This window comes from Neofelis nebulosa, chromosome 11, assembly GCF_028018385.1.
Source record: "Neofelis nebulosa isolate mNeoNeb1 chromosome 11, mNeoNeb1.pri, whole genome shotgun sequence".
Taxonomy (NCBI): Eukaryota; Metazoa; Chordata; class Mammalia; order Carnivora; family Felidae; genus Neofelis; species Neofelis nebulosa.
Genome location: NC_080792.1, coordinates 53,305,782 through 53,323,295, shown reverse-complemented (window position 1 = coordinate 53,323,295; position 17,514 = coordinate 53,305,782). Strand labels below are relative to the sequence as shown.

Genomic DNA, 17,514 nt, shown 5'->3' with positions numbered 1-17,514 from the left:
TCTATTATACATTATCCTTTGGAGAATGAGAAAGTAATTACTCAAATAGTTTTCTGGTCTCTGGTTCAAAGTTAACAAATTAACTGGTTGAAAAAGAATCCATGGAAGGTTATAGAGCCATTAAGTGGCTGAATTAGGAAGAAGTAGGTAGAATCCAGGTTTTGTGATGTAGGATCCAGCATGTTTTTCCTAGTTCTTAGGAAAGTGAAGAGCACTGGCAAACAAGAAAATGCAGATCAATGTCTTTTAGCAGAAAGAGGGGAGGTAGGATATTGAGAAGGAAAGCCGGCAAGAGAGGATAAAAAAGGGGCCAGCCAGATGTTGAGGCAGACACTCCTCTTGCATGCTTTTGGCTTCTGTAATCTTGCTTGCCTCTTGCATCAGCCAACTGTCTGCATAACACAATTGGTAGTGACCCCCCATGCAGCCAATAAAATGTTTCCAAGCACCCAGAAGCTAGTCAGGCATAAAAGAAGGCCAGCACCAGGGCTCAGGTGTTAGCCTTTGGAGAGGACTCTGCTGGGCTGGCACTGGTACAAAATAATCTGTCTTTTCTGATTCCCTGAGTGCATGTTGCTTCCCTCTTCCTGGGTGCCAAGTATTTGCTGTAACATTTCTGGTGCGTTGGCCAGGAAGTCGACAGCCACGCTGGCCTGTTGAGCCACCACTGTTGGAGGCCAGCGGAGAGGCCACTTATCACCAGCCCATGTGACGGAAAGGAAGGCATATCCACGGGTGATTTCAGTGGACCCCGACCCTTGCTGGGCCTGACAACAGCCGGCCACCACTGCGCTTGAACGGACTCCAGGGGAATAGAAAAGGCCTGTTTCAGGATGTCAGATCGGTAAGTGTCCTGGGGACATCAGAGCGAGTTCAGGCTCACTCTAGAGGTGAAAGGGGAGCTTGATCACTTCCCGGGCGACAGAGGTACCACACAGAACAGGTAAGTCTTGGGTGGAAGTCTGTAATCTGTCTGAATGTGTGTGTTGAATGCCTGTGCTCCATGGTTTTGGCTACAGAGCTTGAGTGGGTCCTACCCTGAAATTCCGATGACCTCATATGGCTCAAGGCAGGATCCAAGTCAGGGGTTTATACTGACCTGCCAATACTAAGAGATGTCTAATCCCCATGAGGGGAGTGGCCAGGCAGATAAAACAACCTCTTCTCTAGTTTTGTCTTGTGACACCGTACATTGGGAGGGACCCATCTAGGATACTAGGACTGGGGGAAATTCCTCAAAGCCAACTGTTTTGGAGTATATGATTAAGAATTTTATTTTATTTTTTTTTTATTTTTTATTTTTTTTTTTCAACGTTTTTTATTTTATTTTTGGGACAGAGAGAGACAGAGCATGAACGGGGGAGGGGCAGAGAGAGAGGGAGACACAGAATCGGAAACAGGCTCCAGGCTCCGAGCCATCAGCCCAGAGCCTGATGCGGGGCTCGAACTCACGGACCGCGAGATCGTGACCTGGCTGAAGTCGGACGCTTAACCGACTGCGCCACCCAGGCGCCCCTGATTAAGAATTTTAAAAAGGGATTTTCAGGTGACTATGGGGTCAAATTGACCCCTGGGAAATTACACACCCTCTGTGAATTAGAATGGCCTACGTTCGGTATATGCTGGCCCCCTGAGGGCACCCTAGATGTCCCCACAGTCCGAGCTGTTTATAAAGTAGTTACTGGAGACCCGGGCCGCCAGAACCCATTCCCATACATCGATCAATGGCTGGAAATAGCCCAAGTCAAGCTTCCTTGAGTCCGGTTCTGCGTTAATAGTAAGGGACAATGAAGGGTCTTAGTGCCACGGGCCGAGAAGAAGACCTCACAGCAGAAAAAATTGCCCCCCATCCTCCAGGAAAATTCAGAAGTTCTTCCATTTCCACCACCATATGCCCCCAGCACCCCATCAATTGAGGGAGGGAAACCTCGCCTGCCTGACAGTCTACTCCCGTCAGTCTTGTCTCTGCCAGCAGCCAGTCCACCCCAACCAGACACCTGAACCAGTAGGAAGATGCCTTAGGTCAACAGCTCAAGGTCCAAGGTCCCTAATGGTAATTCAGATGCCACTGTGGGAGACTGGGGGAGACTAGGATGCCACTTACGGGATCCTATAAGAGGGGGGATCAATTTTCTACCAACCATTCTTCACTACTGACCTCCTCAACTGGAAACAGCACATACTGCCCTACTCTGAGAAGCCGCAGGTGATGATAGATCTCCTAGAATTCATATTTCAGTCTCACTTCCCTGCTTGGGTTGACTGTAAGCAGCTTCTGTTCACCCTTTTCAACACAGAAGAGCACCAATGAACAGTCACCGAAGCCAGAAAAAGGCTCCAGACTCAGGCACCAGATGGACAACTAGACTTTGAGGCTCGGGCATGGGAGGCTATGCCCGAAGAGAACCCTGCTGGGACCCCAACACAGAAGTGGGAAGGGCCAGATTAGAAAGATACTGACTCGCTTCCCTCCAAGGGGTAAAAGCAGGGGCCAAAAGCCCACCAACATGGCAAAGGTATCTGAGGTCCTAAAAAGCAGAAGAGAGTACAGCTGACTTCTATGAAAGATTACGTGAAGTCTTCAGATTTTACACTCCATTCGACTCAGAAGCCCCCCAAAACCAGCACATGGTCAATATTACCTTCATGGGATAGGCCCAAAGTGACGTTAGACAGAAGTTCCAAAAATTGGAAGGATTTTCTAGAAAGAATCCCACTGAACTATTGAAAATTGACAACAAGGTTTTTGTAAATTGGGATTGAGTTGCTAGAAAGGAGGCAGACCAAAGAATGAAACAAAAGGCAGTTCTGCTGGTCACAGCCTTGGGGCGACCATCCCCCCTAGAAGGGGCCCCACGGAAACCACAAGGGATTCAAGAACAAAAATGAAGGGCGCCACGGGAACAGGATCAATGTGCCTACTGCAAGGAATCTGGACACTGGAAAAATGAATGCCCCAAATGCCAAAAGGGAAAAAAAACCAAAAACTTCTGCTCCAGCCTGCCACTACTAACCAGAACCACCCAAGGCTGACCTGATTGGACTGGTAGGAGTGGACTCTGATTAGGAAGAACTGGCTTTATCCAACTGGACCCCCATGAGCCCATGGTCAAAATGAAGCCCAAGGCCAGACAATAGACTTCATGGTCGACACTAGGGCTGAACACTCTGTGTGACATAGAAGGTGGCACCTCTCTCTGGTCGAGAAGTCACCATCATAGGAGTCACTGAGATGCAAACCCAAAGGACATTTTGTGGTCCCCAACAATGCCAGCTGGGTGGTCACCAAGCAGTTCATGAATTCCTGTATCTACCTGACTGCCTGGTCTCACTGTTATGTAGAGACCTCCTTGACAAGTTGGGTGCAGGAATATCCTTCACTTTGGATAGAGAGATACAATTGTGCCTAAATGAAAAGACCCAGCCCATGATTTTGTCCCTGATGATTCCACGAGAAGAGGAACGGAGATTATACACTTCCCCTCCTAGTGAGCCAACTGCGGCCCCCAAGCTAGAAGCTGAATTCCCTTCAGTTTGGGCAGAAGGAAACCACCATGGTCTGGCAAAAAAAAACACCCCCTAATATTAACTGACCTAAAGCCAGAGACTCAACCAGTCAAAATACACCAATATATGGTCCCAAGGGTGGCACACCTGGGGATCAAGACACACTTGGACAGTGTACTCAAATGGGGACTTCTAAAATGATGTCAGTCCCCATGGAATACTCCCCTGCTGCCTGTGAAAAAGCCTGGGACAAATGATTACCGCCCTGTACAGGACCTAAGAGCAATTAATGAAGCAGTCATCACACTGCATTCAGGGTTGCCTAACCCATACACTCCACTAGGACTCATACCCTCTGAGGCAGGATGGCTCACATGTCTGGATTTAAAGGACATCTTCTTCTGTCTCTAGCTAAGGCCTAATTGTCAACTCCTATTTGCCTTTGAATGGGAAAACCCTACTACAGGGGCACAGGAACAATTCATTTGGACTAGGCTGCCATAAGGATTCAAAAATTCACCAAACTTGTGGGGCGCTGCCATCTGACTTAGCCAGGTTTCCGGGATGGGACTTCTCCAATAAATAAATGGACAATTTCCTGCTAGCCAGTTGCATGCAAACCAAAAGCTGGGAGGAACCAGGGCCCTACTCAGGCTACTATCAGAGGCGGGATACTGGGTATCAAAGGAAAAGGCACGAATCTGTCAACAGGAAGTTAAGTATTTGGGCTTCAAAATTACCCAAGGTAAATGGATGGTGGGAGCCAAAAGGAAACAGGCAGTCTGTGCCATTCTAGTTCCCACTACCCGTGGGCAGATCCGAGAGTTCCTGGGAGCAGCAGGATTCTGTTGAATATAGATCCCAGGGTTCTCGGAGTTGGCTAGACCTCTATATGAAGCACTAAAGGGGGGGAAGAAAGGGCACCCCTTTTTTGGGACCCTAATCAAGAAGAGGTATTCAAGACCATAAAAACAAAACTTACAGAGGCACCAGCCTTGGGACTCACAGATGTACCACGAGACTTCAACCTGTTCGTACATGAAAGCAATGGGTAGCCCTGGGGGTTCTCACCCAGGAATTTTGTTGGACCTTGGCAAAGACCAGTGGCATACCTTTCAGAGCAGACTGACTCAGTTGCAGTAGGATGGCCACCCTGTTTGAGGGCCCTGGTAGCCACCACACTTTTAATCAAGGCAGCAGATAAACTCATGTTGGGACAAAACCTAAACATTAAGGTTCCCCATTCTGTTATTATCATGATGAATGCCAGAGGGCAACACTTGCTAACTCATGCTGGGATGACACAATATCAGGGACTACTATAGGAAGACCCATGAATAAGACTGGAAGCCGTAAAAACTCTAAACCCTGTCACTTTCTTGCTGGCAGCGGTGGGGCCCCCAGAGCATGATTGTTTAGAGGTACTTGATGAAGTATATTCTAGCTGACCCAAACTATCAGACAGGCCCTTACAAAATCCTGACCTCATCCTGTACACTGATGGCAGCAGCTTCATGAATGAAGGCAAAAGACATGCCGGTTATGCAGTAATCTCTGATTTTGAGGTCACAGAAGCAAAGGCCCTTCCACAAGGGTGGTCAGCCCAAAGAGCAGCTGTGGGCCCCAATGAGAACACTAGAACTCAGTAAAGACAAATGGGTCAACATACACACTGACTTGTGCTATGCCTTTGCCACTTTACATATACATGGGGCTCTCTACAAGGAGAGGACTTTTGACCGCAGGAGGAAAAGAAATAAAAAATCGGGAAGAAATCCTGAAAATATTAAGTGCAGTCTGGGAACTAAGGGAAGTAGCAGTCATTCACTGCAAGGGACACGAAAGAGAAAAAAGACTCAGTGGCAGAAGGTAACTGATGGGCAGACGTTGCAGCTAAACAAGCAGCAGGAGAACAAACAACACCTTCGAAAATCATGCTGGTCCTGGAACTGCCAACTTCTCCAAGGTACACAGCCAGAAACAAAATGGGCACGACAGGAAAAGGGAAGCCAGACAAAAGAAAGATGGTGGGTACTTCTAGACCAAAGAGTATATATGTGGGAACAGCTAGCCCACCAGGTGGCTCTCCCAAAAGCATGAGCTCACCCGCCTAGGAAAAACCACCCTTGAAATCTTACTGAGCTGTTACTATGTAATTGCTCGACTCCCATCCCTCTGTACCTCGATCTCTCAACACTGCCCCTCTGTGTTCAAAATAACGCTAAATAAGGCCCTAATGGGCTCATGGGAATCTAATGCTGTGGTCAAGCATCCTTTGAAGATTTGGAGGTGGACTTTACCAAAATAAGACCCAGTGGAGGATATAAATTTCTTCTGGTATTCATCTGCACATTTTCAGGTTGGGTTGAGGCCTACCCCACACGCACCGAAAAAGCAAGAGAAGCCACTAACGCTCTGCTAAGGGGTATCATTCCCAGACATGGAATGCCGTTAACCATAGGCTCAGACAACGGCCCAACCTTTGTGCCCAAGGTGCTGCAACAAGTCCAAAACCCTAGGTATCCAATGGAACTTACATGCAGCCTACCGGCCCCAGAGTTCAGGGAAAGTGGAATGTGTGAACCAGACCCTTAATTAGCCATGGCCAAACTATGTCAGGAAACTAACTTGCCCTGGCCAGATATACTACCCCTAGTTCTCTGAATATGCTGTACACCACAGACAAAAATAGGATTCTCCCATTTTGAGATCCAATAGAGAAGACCCCTCCTACTAGTCAAATTCAGGGGAGACTTGACAGAGCTAGGGAATTTGGAAATACAAAAACAACTAAAAGGATTAGGGAAAACTATATTTGAGATACATAGATGGGTGACAGACAAGATACCCATTTCCCTATGAATAACTGTACACCCTCAAAAACCTGGGGATCAGGTTTGGATAAAAGATCGGCAAAGGGAACCAATGAAACCTACCTGGAAGGGACCCTATTTAGTTGTGCTAACCATGCCCATAGCCCTCAAGGTTGCAGGACTAACTGCCTGGATCCACTGTTCAAGAGTAGAGGCAGCCCATCTGTCACCTGATAACCACTTGGAATGGAAAGTAGCTGCTAACCAGAAAAGTCCTCTACAGATCACCCTTAAGAAGATGGCAGACGATAAGCAGCCTGCAGCCAACACCTGAGAACACTCTATAACCAGAAGCTTAAGGAAATCATGAAGTGACCTAAATGAATTACAGCAACTCGTTCTCTCAAATTTCATTGTCATCCCTATTTCTCTTTCCATACTTGTTGTTATACTCTTTGCTGTAGGGGCCGACACAAGTTATTCCTGCAGGTTGGCACCTTAGTCACAAACCCTTGTTAGCCTCCCTCTACTTATTAGTGTCAGGATGCCTTATTCTCCTTAGCTGTATATGATCTGAGTTGTGATTGATGTCTTTCTCTGCATGTTTGTTCTTTGCCTTTATAACTGTCTCCTACCTCAGGATGGAATCATTCTCTCCAATGCTGAATCAGCCTTGTCTCCTATCCCTGTTGCACATATACCTGTTCCTAACATGCTCAAAAGGAATCTTCTCCACTTACCAACCGTGTACTTGTTCCACTTACCACTGCCACTCTTGGAACCTTCCTCCCTGACTGGAGGGATGTGTCAAAGGATCTTCTGCTGTCTTTTGCCTCCATGAGGGAAAGCCCTACATTACAGGCCCAGTTGCCCTATTACTCCACTATCTCTTCCTCTGCTCATATTCCCTTCCTTATTCCCATTCCTTCTCTTGCTCCTCTGGCCATAAAAGATGAGATAATACCATGCCTCTGTGCCATTGTTTATCCCCACCTGCCAGACAGATGTTATAATACCAGGAGGATCACTACCTTAACAGGAATGGGAGAACTTACTGGATGGGAAAAATAAAAATAAGACGCTATTGGGGGCTGCCTGATCCAATCTGCTCTGATGTTCTCCATGCCTGTTGGGTCACCACTAACCCAACCTATTGGCCTTTGCCTAGACTTGAATTGGGCAGACCACCTGATTTAGATCCCTGTCTGCACCAGATGTTGAGTACAACTCATCGCCTCCTCAATGATACCAATCCCAGTCTGGCCAGAGCCTGATGGCTCTGCTTTCCACAGGCCCCCCGCCCCTTTAAGCAGCTACTCCAATCACACAGGCAACTGTAAATGTTACCCTATTAACTCCTCAACCACTTATTATCATAAATTATCCAAGGACCTAATGGATGACATAGAATGAGTGGCCAAATGTCTTGTGGTTTTACAGGATCAAGTAGACTCCTTAGCAGCAGTAGTCTTATAAGACAGGAGAGGGCTAGACTTGTTAACTCCTGAAAAAGGAGGACAGTGTCTCTTCCTAAATGAGTAATGCTGCTTCTATGTTAACCAATCAGGGATAGTGAGAGATATGGCCCAAAAACTAAGGGAGTGGATCATCACACGGAAGCAAGAATTAGCAGACTCATGGAACTCTTGGAGCAACATATGGAACTGGGCATCCTGGATCCTCCCTTTAGCTGGTCTTCTCCTAATGCTTTTCATAGCCCTCCTGTTTGGTCCTTATATTCTGAACATGCTAACCAGGTTTGTTTCCTCTGGCCTAGAAGCTATAAACTCCAGATGATGCTCCAGTTGGACCATTATAGCTGTCATTACTCCCCATTGGATGAAGAACCCTACCTATCACACCCCTCCCTTTGACGCCCCTGTTCAGCAGGAAGAAGCCAGAATGGTTTTTGCCCCTCCTCCTGTGACAGCAAGGGGTTCCCTGGTCCCCACAAACTGATTTTCTCTAAGGCTACAGAAGCCTGAGAATCAAGAGGGGGTAATGAGAAGGAATGAGGGCAAGAGCAGATAAAAAAGGGGCCAGCCAGATGTCTGAGGCTGGATACTCCCCTTGCATGCTTTTGGCTTCTGTAATCTTGCTTGCCTCAGTTGCATCAGCCAGCTGCCCGTGTAGTACAACCGATAGTACCCCACCCCATGGTGCAGCCAATAGAATGTTTCCAAGTGCCTAGAAGCTAGCCAGGCATGAAAGAAGGCCAGCACCAGGGCTCAGGGCTCAGCCTTTGCAGGTGACTCCGCAGGGCTAGCACTGGTGCAAAATAAACAGTCTTTTCTGATTTTCCAGGTGTGTGTCACTTGTCTCTTTCTGGGTGTCACGTATTTGCTGTAACAATACCATATGTTCTGTTTTCAATAAATGGAAGACTGTCAATGTGATATAATGAGTTTTTTCCCTCTTAATCCATTCACAATTGGAAATATATTGCCATCTAAAAAACTACCCAGGAATTTTAAAGTTTAGCATTTGCCTTGGCTTTTGAACTCCGTACAGCAGATTGGAGGAATAGTGTTATTGTTGAACTTTCAAGCTATGCTTCATGTTTCCTAAGTACTCTATTCAATATTTTATAAGTACTCTACATGAAATTAACAGAGAGGAAAAATATTTGTCATAACACATGTTCTTTCATTTTAGTGGATTCTAAAGTGTGTTGGTATGTTTTCTGTATGCAGAATGTGGCTTGGCACATCATGATATAATAAATATCATTATATGCTGTTTATGTGAAAAAAACAGATTACTTTATGAAATGCACAGATGTCCCCTTACCATACCACTAAACAAGATTCTTCTGATAAATTTTCACTAGAACATATTTTCCATAGAAATGCAATTTATCATTTGTATCTGTAGAAGCAAAACGGAAATATCGTTTTAAAAAGCTTTCTTAGCATGTAGGAGAGACCTTCATACACTTACCTCTACAGACCCTACATGTGTAGCAACCATCTCTAAAAGACGCTGCAAGTTATTTCCCACTTTTCGTCTTTCTTCAGTTGTGGTCTGCACAACTAGTTGGTATCTGTAGAATAAACAGTCTTGTTTGTGTTGCTTAGGAAAAAACTTAATGTATCAGTCCTAGTTAGCTCACTTCTTTTCATATTCAATAAGACCACGTTGTGATTGTATATGTGCTGTTTGCTTCTCAACCATTGAAACCAAAAAACATTTTCAAAGATCCTTTGCAAGCAACAAAACAACACAGCACCAAAACCTCATGCTTTAACATATAAAACCTGGGAGCAAATGGTCTTAATTGCATCTCCAAAAAGACTGCAAACTTAAGTGCTTTCAGGGGCAAGGCATTAAATACATTTGAATGGGGGAGTGGGAGTCTTACCTTTAGGCATGCAAATTCAAATTAAAAACAAAAACTGCAAGCCAAAAAACCCTTCAGCTGAGTTTTTTATCCCTAAACTACAAATAAGCAAATGAAGAGGTATGATTTTCTGAAGGGTTGTACTTCTAACCTAAAAGTGAAATTTTTTTAGTTGAGGGCCCCTTTATTGAAACTTTAGAAAAAAGAGCATATGGATTACCTATTCAGTATGTTGATTTTACATAGGTTGCACGAGAGAATTATATACAGAAAGGCAGAATATTCTTTCAAAAAGGGATGTTGCTATTTTAGTTACTGTTAATAAAAAATGTGGCTAAAACTTTTCCTATGTAAGGTTTAAAATAAGGGAAACCAAGAGAGAAAACTTGACAGTAATTTGATAATGAAGAACTTCTAAGAAATGTAACATAATATATACAGTTATGCTGCTTGTTTGGAAATATGTATTTGTTCCAACTGGACTGATATATTATGTAGCAATTTGAGCATAATGCAAAATTTGTATTTGCTTATGCCATTTCCTTCCTTCCTTCCTTTTATTTATTTATTTATTTATTTATTTATTTATTTATTTATGTATTTATTTTTATACTCTCTACACCCAACGTGGGGCTCAAACGCACAGTCCTGAGATTAAGAGTTGCATGCTCTTCCAACGGAGGCAGCCAGGCATTCCTATATGCCTTTACCTTCTTGAGAAACACTAAGTGAACGTAGAACGCTGTACTCAGCTGAATCCAGATGCAAAGGAATACACAAAACACATTAGCCCACAAATGTGTGTGTGTACCAGCTCTGTCAGTTCATTGCATTGTGTGATGAGCCACATGCATCCATATCTGGTGTTAAATATTTCCATCTGAGGGGCACCTGGGTAGATCAGTTGGTTAAGTGTCCGACTTTAGCTCAGGTCATGGTTTGTGAGTTCAAGCCCCACACTGGGTCTGTCAGTGCAGAGCCTGCTTCAGATCCTCTGTCCGCCTCTCTATCCATCCCCAGCTTGTACTCACTCTCTCTCAAAAATAAATAAAAACATTAAAAAAAAACTTTCCATCTGATTTTAGGTAATCCTCCTTCCACCCCATCTCAATAATTTACAAGCTGCAACCTTTTGAATGCTCATTTCCATAGGCAAACTTCAAGTCTTTTTAAGATAAAGTGTCATATTTATCATAGCATTTATGTATTTCTTAACCATTTACAATGTGTACAATTGTGCTAACATTTTTGTTAGGTTCCTATCTTTTGTTTGTGTGTCACTGACAGAGATTTTGAGTGTTGTGCCCTAATCCCAATTTTCCTATAAATCCTGATTTTTTATTGCATGATTTTGTGGTGCCTATTATGAGGACACAAGTTGTGTTACAGAACGATTGTATGATTTATAGTATATAGTTTACTATATAATACATGTGATCTCTAGAAAATATACATATCTTAAAAATACTAACAAATAGCCAAAGTATTTAAATTGATTTAAAATTTTATGTTGTTTTCAGGGTTTAAAAGTTATTTATTAATTAGATCTAAAAATAAATGATTCCTGGGGCACCTGGGTGGCTCAGTCTTGTTATGCATCTGACTCCTGGTTTCGGCTCAGGTCATGATCTCACTATTCATGGGATGGAGTCCTGCATCAGGCTCTGTGCTGACAGCATGCAGCCTGCTTGGGATTCTCTCCCCCTCTCTCTTTGCCCCTCCCCTGCTTGCACGCATGTGTTCTCTCAAAATAAATAAATAAAAACATTTAAAAAGGAATGATTTTTTATAATAGTTGCAGAATATATTTGTTTAGGGACAGTATCTCAAGTTATAAGCTGCTTTCATGTAAGTACTGTTCATTACTCCTTCTCCCCCAAATAGCTCTATAATATAAATCAAAGCAAATAAATGAAGATCTAGTAAAAAGTTAAATAATTAACCTGAAAATACACATTATAAATCTTGGTGACATAAACTTACTCTCGCTGAATAGCATCTAATTCATTCATAGCTTCACTGAGGCCCTCGTTAACAGCACTCTCCAGCAGGTGCTTGTGCTTCTCCAAGGACTCCAGCTCATTGGCACATTTTTTGTCCTCTTCTTCAGCTTCCTATCAAGATAAAGCCACCCTTGTGGTTTGTGATACTCAAGTTCTATATACTCCATATACTATGTATACTCCACGTACCATATATATGTGAAGCATTGAAAAAAATCAGGTTGCATCACCATTTGTATTCTCAGAATGTGTACTATTTTACATGTAAGAGACTTTAAAATGCTCCGTTGGGAATTTTATAGTGTCAACCTAAATGCAATCTAGATGTGACCTTCTCAACAGGACTGTATGGAATTCACTCAGCAGTATTTTCAAGTATGTACTATAGGAAATCTTATGATACTGATTTGAATTTTTCCTATGATCATCAAAAAGGCCTTTTATATAGGCAAAAATGTGGGTCACTTTCATACTACTTTTATTTCACAAGTGTATTAATTATGCACAGGCAAAGGAGCTCAGGGTCATCAATTCTTAGGTTTCTCAAAATGAAATATGAGAGCCTTTCACTGAAGTGCTTTAAGAGAATAAACTGAGGTACTGTCATGGAGAACATATGAAAAAATACAAATGATTACCAATTGCCTCATATTTCACATGTAGATCACATTACCGTGGCATATTTTCTAAAAATTTTACCCTGCCTAACAAAATGTATAGTCCCTAAACATAATACAGTACAAGGCCAAGAGATAAGTTTTCAATTCCTGCTACTTTTTTGGTGTAACCAAGTAAATAATATTGGTATGACTAAAATTTTCACCTAAATTGGATAGGTGGTAATGAACAGTCATATGAGTGCTTCCCTAAGTAAAATGCTGGCCAGAAAGGGGATGAATTAGAGGCGGTGGGAAATGAACCCACATTCTAGATTTCATACAAATGGTCTTTGAAATTTGGCCAAGATAGTCAGTTTGCAATGACTCTTTACAGGCTATCCCACATACACAGGCCTTACTGGAGGTTTATGCTTTAGGAGTACTTAACACTAAATCTCTATAAAAGGTAGAAGAGATTATTTTTAAAACATGTTTTGGTCTTACAAGCATGCAGAATCTTATAAGCAAGTCTAAAATATTAATTAGACAGTAAACATGTTCTAGGATATAACAGCCCAATTCCAGAAAAAAATCCTTTAAAAGAACAAAATAACTCTTTAAAATAAACTTTGGAAGATGAGACTAAAACACAAGTTATAGGATATGGCTTAGAGATTCAGTTAGATGTCAGAACACGTGAATATTATGACATAGTTTGGCTCACCTATATAGACTATGACAAAGTTCTTACCTTAACTTTTTGTTGGTAAAGATCATCCAGCTTTTGAACTTCTTCTTTCAGAGTTCTTACACCTCTCCTGCTTTCTGTTATCATTGTATTTAACTTGGGGAAAAAAAGTTTGGTTGAGAAATCACATCCATACATCAAAAACATCTTAATAAGTTATAGAACTTTCATATTATCAAGTCTACTAACTGAACCATGTTATTCTCACCTATCATTTATACCCCAAATTTATTATTCCCCAAAGAGGAATTTCAAACAACAACAAAAAAACTTATGTTTTTTAACATATAATACTTAAATGCAGAGTGGCATTGGTTAGGAATAAAAAATGTGGCTTAATTCTCAGTAAAATAATGATACCAATAACTTCTTCCACTAGTAGCTGTGGGAGTGTCTTTAAGCTCTATACTGTAACAATATTATACATATTACATATACTCTTAACATTTTAATATTAATTTATTAGTACATATAAGTTGTTTTTGCCCTCTAGTTTTGAAGTCTAGCTTTACTTAGACTTGATCTATTTTGTTAGCTATCTAGTTTCCCATTTGTTTACTTTCTAGGAGAAAAGAGAAGTATGAATAGTGATTTCATTGGATGTTTGCTAACTGGTTATTAGTCAGTGCTTCCTTCGAAAAAGTAATAAAGTAACCACATTTAGTCTTATTCAACTTTGAGCTTTAAGATCTGTTGAAACCAAAACTAAAGAAAAAAAAGTGTTTCCAAAGTTCAATTCCTGTCAACAAGTGCTAATACCAGGTGATACCAGTAAGTAATATGGAAGGTTTTCCAGCTAGACCAAGAAGGTATTTCTTGCAGGAAACAGAATATATCAAAATGTATAAATAAGCTGGATATATTTTTTTAAAGTTTATTTATTTTTGAGAGAGAGTGAGAGAGTGAGCGAGCACAAGCTGGGGAGGGGCAGAGAGGAGAGACAGAATCCAAAGCAGGCTCCAAGCCATCAGTGCAGAGCCTGACGTGAGGCTCGAACTCACGAACTATGAGATCATGACCTGAGTCAAAACCAAGAGTCGGACCCTCAACTGACTGCGCCACCCAGGCGCCCTGCTGGATGCTTCCTTAAAAGAACGATTCAACACATATATGAAGTTATAAAAAAATTATGTTTATATATATATTTGGGAAAAATTTAATGAAGCAATTGTTATTTGGTAAAAGATAGGATGGTAAAATGACTACATATTTATTAAAAAAAACTTGCATATACTTCACATTCAATTATCAAAGTCCGCTGGTAAGGAATATTCTTTTCCTATTTTACAAATGAGAAGAATTGGCTAGAATAAATGCTACTCGCTTAGGATCATGCAACCAGCATATGCCCCGAACTCCAAACTACATGTTCTACTAACTCCAAGGACTTTTCTATACCACCTGACTTTCAAGTTATTTTAAAGGATGGAGTTACTGAAGCTACTGTTGGGCAGGAAAAAATTTTCTCTGCCATTAAAATTCTTTTGGCTGATCTAAGAATTAAACTGACATGAGACCGATTAACAGGAGAGAATCAAATTTAATTTCGTATGTATGGGGAATCCACAAAGATATGAGATTCTTTTTTTTCAACGTTTTATTTATTTATTTATTTATTTATTTATTTATTTATTTATTTATTTATTTATTTTTGGGACAGAGAGAGACAGAGCATGAATGGGGGAGGGGCAGAGAGAGAGGGAGACACAGAATCGGAAACAGGCTCCAGGCTCCAGGCTCCGAGCCATCAGCCCAGAGCCTGACGCGGGGCTTGAACTCACGGACCGCGAGATCGTGACCTGGCTGAAGTCGGACGCTTAACCGACTGCGCCACCCAGGCGCCCCCAAAGATATGAGATTCTAAAGACAGGCAAAATGATGTATGAGTGTTATCCTGAACTAAGGATAAGGGTAGGGGCCTGGAACTTCAAGAAAAGGACAGCAATTCATGGGAAGATGAAAAGAGTAAATGTTTGTTGAACAAATGTTTGCTGGGCCACACAGACACAATGGGACACAGAAAGGAATTTTAACAAAGGGACTTTGCTAAGTTCCTCCCTGTCTACCACCCCCAGTTTATATTATACTGTAGTTATCTGTGGTGATAGCTGTCTTCTGGGAGCAGATCCTTTAAATTCTTTTAGGCAGTTAGGGGATGGAGATCAAAGTTTCTGAGTCTTTTCGGCCTTGAATGTTTTCAGCTCTAAATTAGCTGCATGCCAAATGACACATCTTGGGACAATTTGCCCTTGGCCTTGACACTATAAACTTCCAGTCTAAAGACACGTTATTTTTGAAATAACTACTAAATTAAACAAGTTGTTGCATTAAGTTTGCCTGCAATAAGACCAATGGACACCGAAATAACCAGACTTCCACTAGGCTGTCATGTTTGGTCAAAATCATGTTTAGTTATCTCTGAGCAGCTTCTACCTTCCATGTAAGCTTTATTAAAGTTTCATCAATTGAACATTCCCCTCTCCAGTTACAAAAATATACATTTCCATGGTGGCAAATAAGGAAAAGCTTAAAGAAAATAACAATTACCAATAATACTACAATCCCAAAGAACCACTATTAATATTTGGCATACTTCTTCTAGTATTTTTTCATTCATTCATTCATTCATTCATTCACTCATTCATTCAATAAGCAACTGTCCAGCAGTTTATAAGCAAAGAAGATATCATTAGTTACTTTAATTAGATGATTTTTTTTCTTCTGTCATTGAGAAGACAGAAGCCACTAGAATAGAATTCCATCACTTCTTGCCTTCAGTCAACCCAACCAAAATATTTGTTTGAGACCTTTCCTTCTTCCTTCCAGTCAGTTTCAGGATGCAGGACACCCATTTTACTCATGAAGATAAGCAACACATTTAGCTCTTTTCTGGACCCCAAGCCTTCAAAGTTCTTCATGAACCATATTCAAACCCATCAATCCTTTTTGATCATAATTTTTTAAACTTTACTATCTTTCCCTTGAATGCACTCATCTTAAAAACAATTTTTTTAATGTTTATTTATTATTGAAAGACAGAGCAAGACAGAGCATGAGCATGGGAGGGGCAGAGAGAGGAGGAGACAGAGAATTTGAAGCAGACTCCAGGCTCTGAGTTGTCAGCACAGAGCCTGACGCGGGGCTCGAACCCACCAACTGCAAGATCATGACCTGGGCCCAAGTTGGATGCCCAACCGACTGAGCCACCCAGGCGCCCCTGAACGCACTCATCTTTAAAACCAAACAACTCCCTCCCCCACCAAAAAACCCCACTGCACAAAAATGAAAACCTTTTCCATACACCACTTCCTATTATTCCATTTTCTTTCCTCAGACTCAAACTTTTGTGATAGTCTAATTTGTAGTAGTTCAGAGAGTGTAGACTATTCATATTCTACAGCATCTTCCTCTACTACCATTAAACTTCAGTCTATAATAATATGCTTTCTGGCTCCTCTGCTTCACGAAGTTGCTTTTGCAGATATCACCAGTAACATCTCAATTACTAAAGTCAATGAACACCTTTCAGACTTAATCTTATTAGATATCTATCTAACATTTGTAGTTGCTGATCACTCCCTCCTGAAATTCCCTTCCTTGGTTTCTATGACCATGGAAGCTCCTAGTTTTCTCTTTTAAGTTTTGAGAGGTCCTTCTAATTCTTCCTTACGATTTCTCTTTCTCTGCTTGTACTGTGGTAGTGGATGTTCTCCCAGGATTCTGATCTTTGCTGTATTCTTATCTATTCACTTGTGAGAGCTCTCTTTCTCTCTCTTTCTGTCTCTCTCTCATTTTCACACCTGAAAGATCTCCTGGCTTTAATTACTACATGCTAAGAGATACTTATTTACAACTATGTCCAAACTTCAACTTCCTACAGGGCATTCTCCACTTTGATGTCCTAGAGACCTGAAACTCAGCATACCCCAGCCTGAAATTCTCCTATACCCTTCTCTTGTATTCTTTATCAACGTTCTAGAATATCACCACTGAAAGATCCTCTTCTTGACCAAACCATTCATGCTCTCCTGAACTCTTCTTTCTTTTTTTAAATATTTATTTATTTTTGAGAGACACAGAGCATGAGTGGGGATGGGCAGAGAGAGAGAGAGAGAGAGAGAGAGAGAGAGAGAGGGAGATACAGAATCTGAAGCAGGCTTCGGGTTCTGAGCTGTCAGCACAAAGCTCGACAGGGGCTTGAACTCACAAACTGCAAGATCATGACCTGAGCTAAAGTCAGACACCTAAATGACTGTGCCACCCAGGTGCCCCTGACCTCTCTTTCTGGCTTGTGTTTGTCCTCTATATTGTTCAGATTTAGCAAGAATCATGCTAAGACAGTTTAATCAGAATCCCTAACCTCGATATCTAATCAGGTTCCTCATTCTCCAACATCTCCCAGTTGATATCTGATCACTTTGACCTGCCTTCAGTATAAACCCTATTAGGTCGGTTTAGACAGAATCCTCCCTTACCCCTAGCATTTCCCTCAGTAAATTTTTAT

The 17,514-nt window shown here is 41.8% G+C and overlaps 1 protein-coding gene across 1 annotated transcript in view; it reads right to left on the bottom strand.

The window, feature by feature from the left end:
- The window catches only part of NDC80 (NDC80 kinetochore complex component), a 62,324-nt gene that overhangs the window by 3,764 nt on the left and 41,046 nt on the right, over window positions 1-17,514 (bottom strand). Inside the window, exons 14-16 of the mRNA XM_058692574.1 lie at window positions 13,014-13,106; window positions 11,644-11,774; window positions 9,261-9,363 (exon numbers count right to left, since the gene is read on the bottom strand). Coding sequence (XP_058548557.1) covers window positions 9,261-9,363; window positions 11,644-11,774; window positions 13,014-13,106 — 327 coding nt within the window. The remainder of the gene's footprint in view (window positions 1-9,260; window positions 9,364-11,643; window positions 11,775-13,013; window positions 13,107-17,514) is intronic.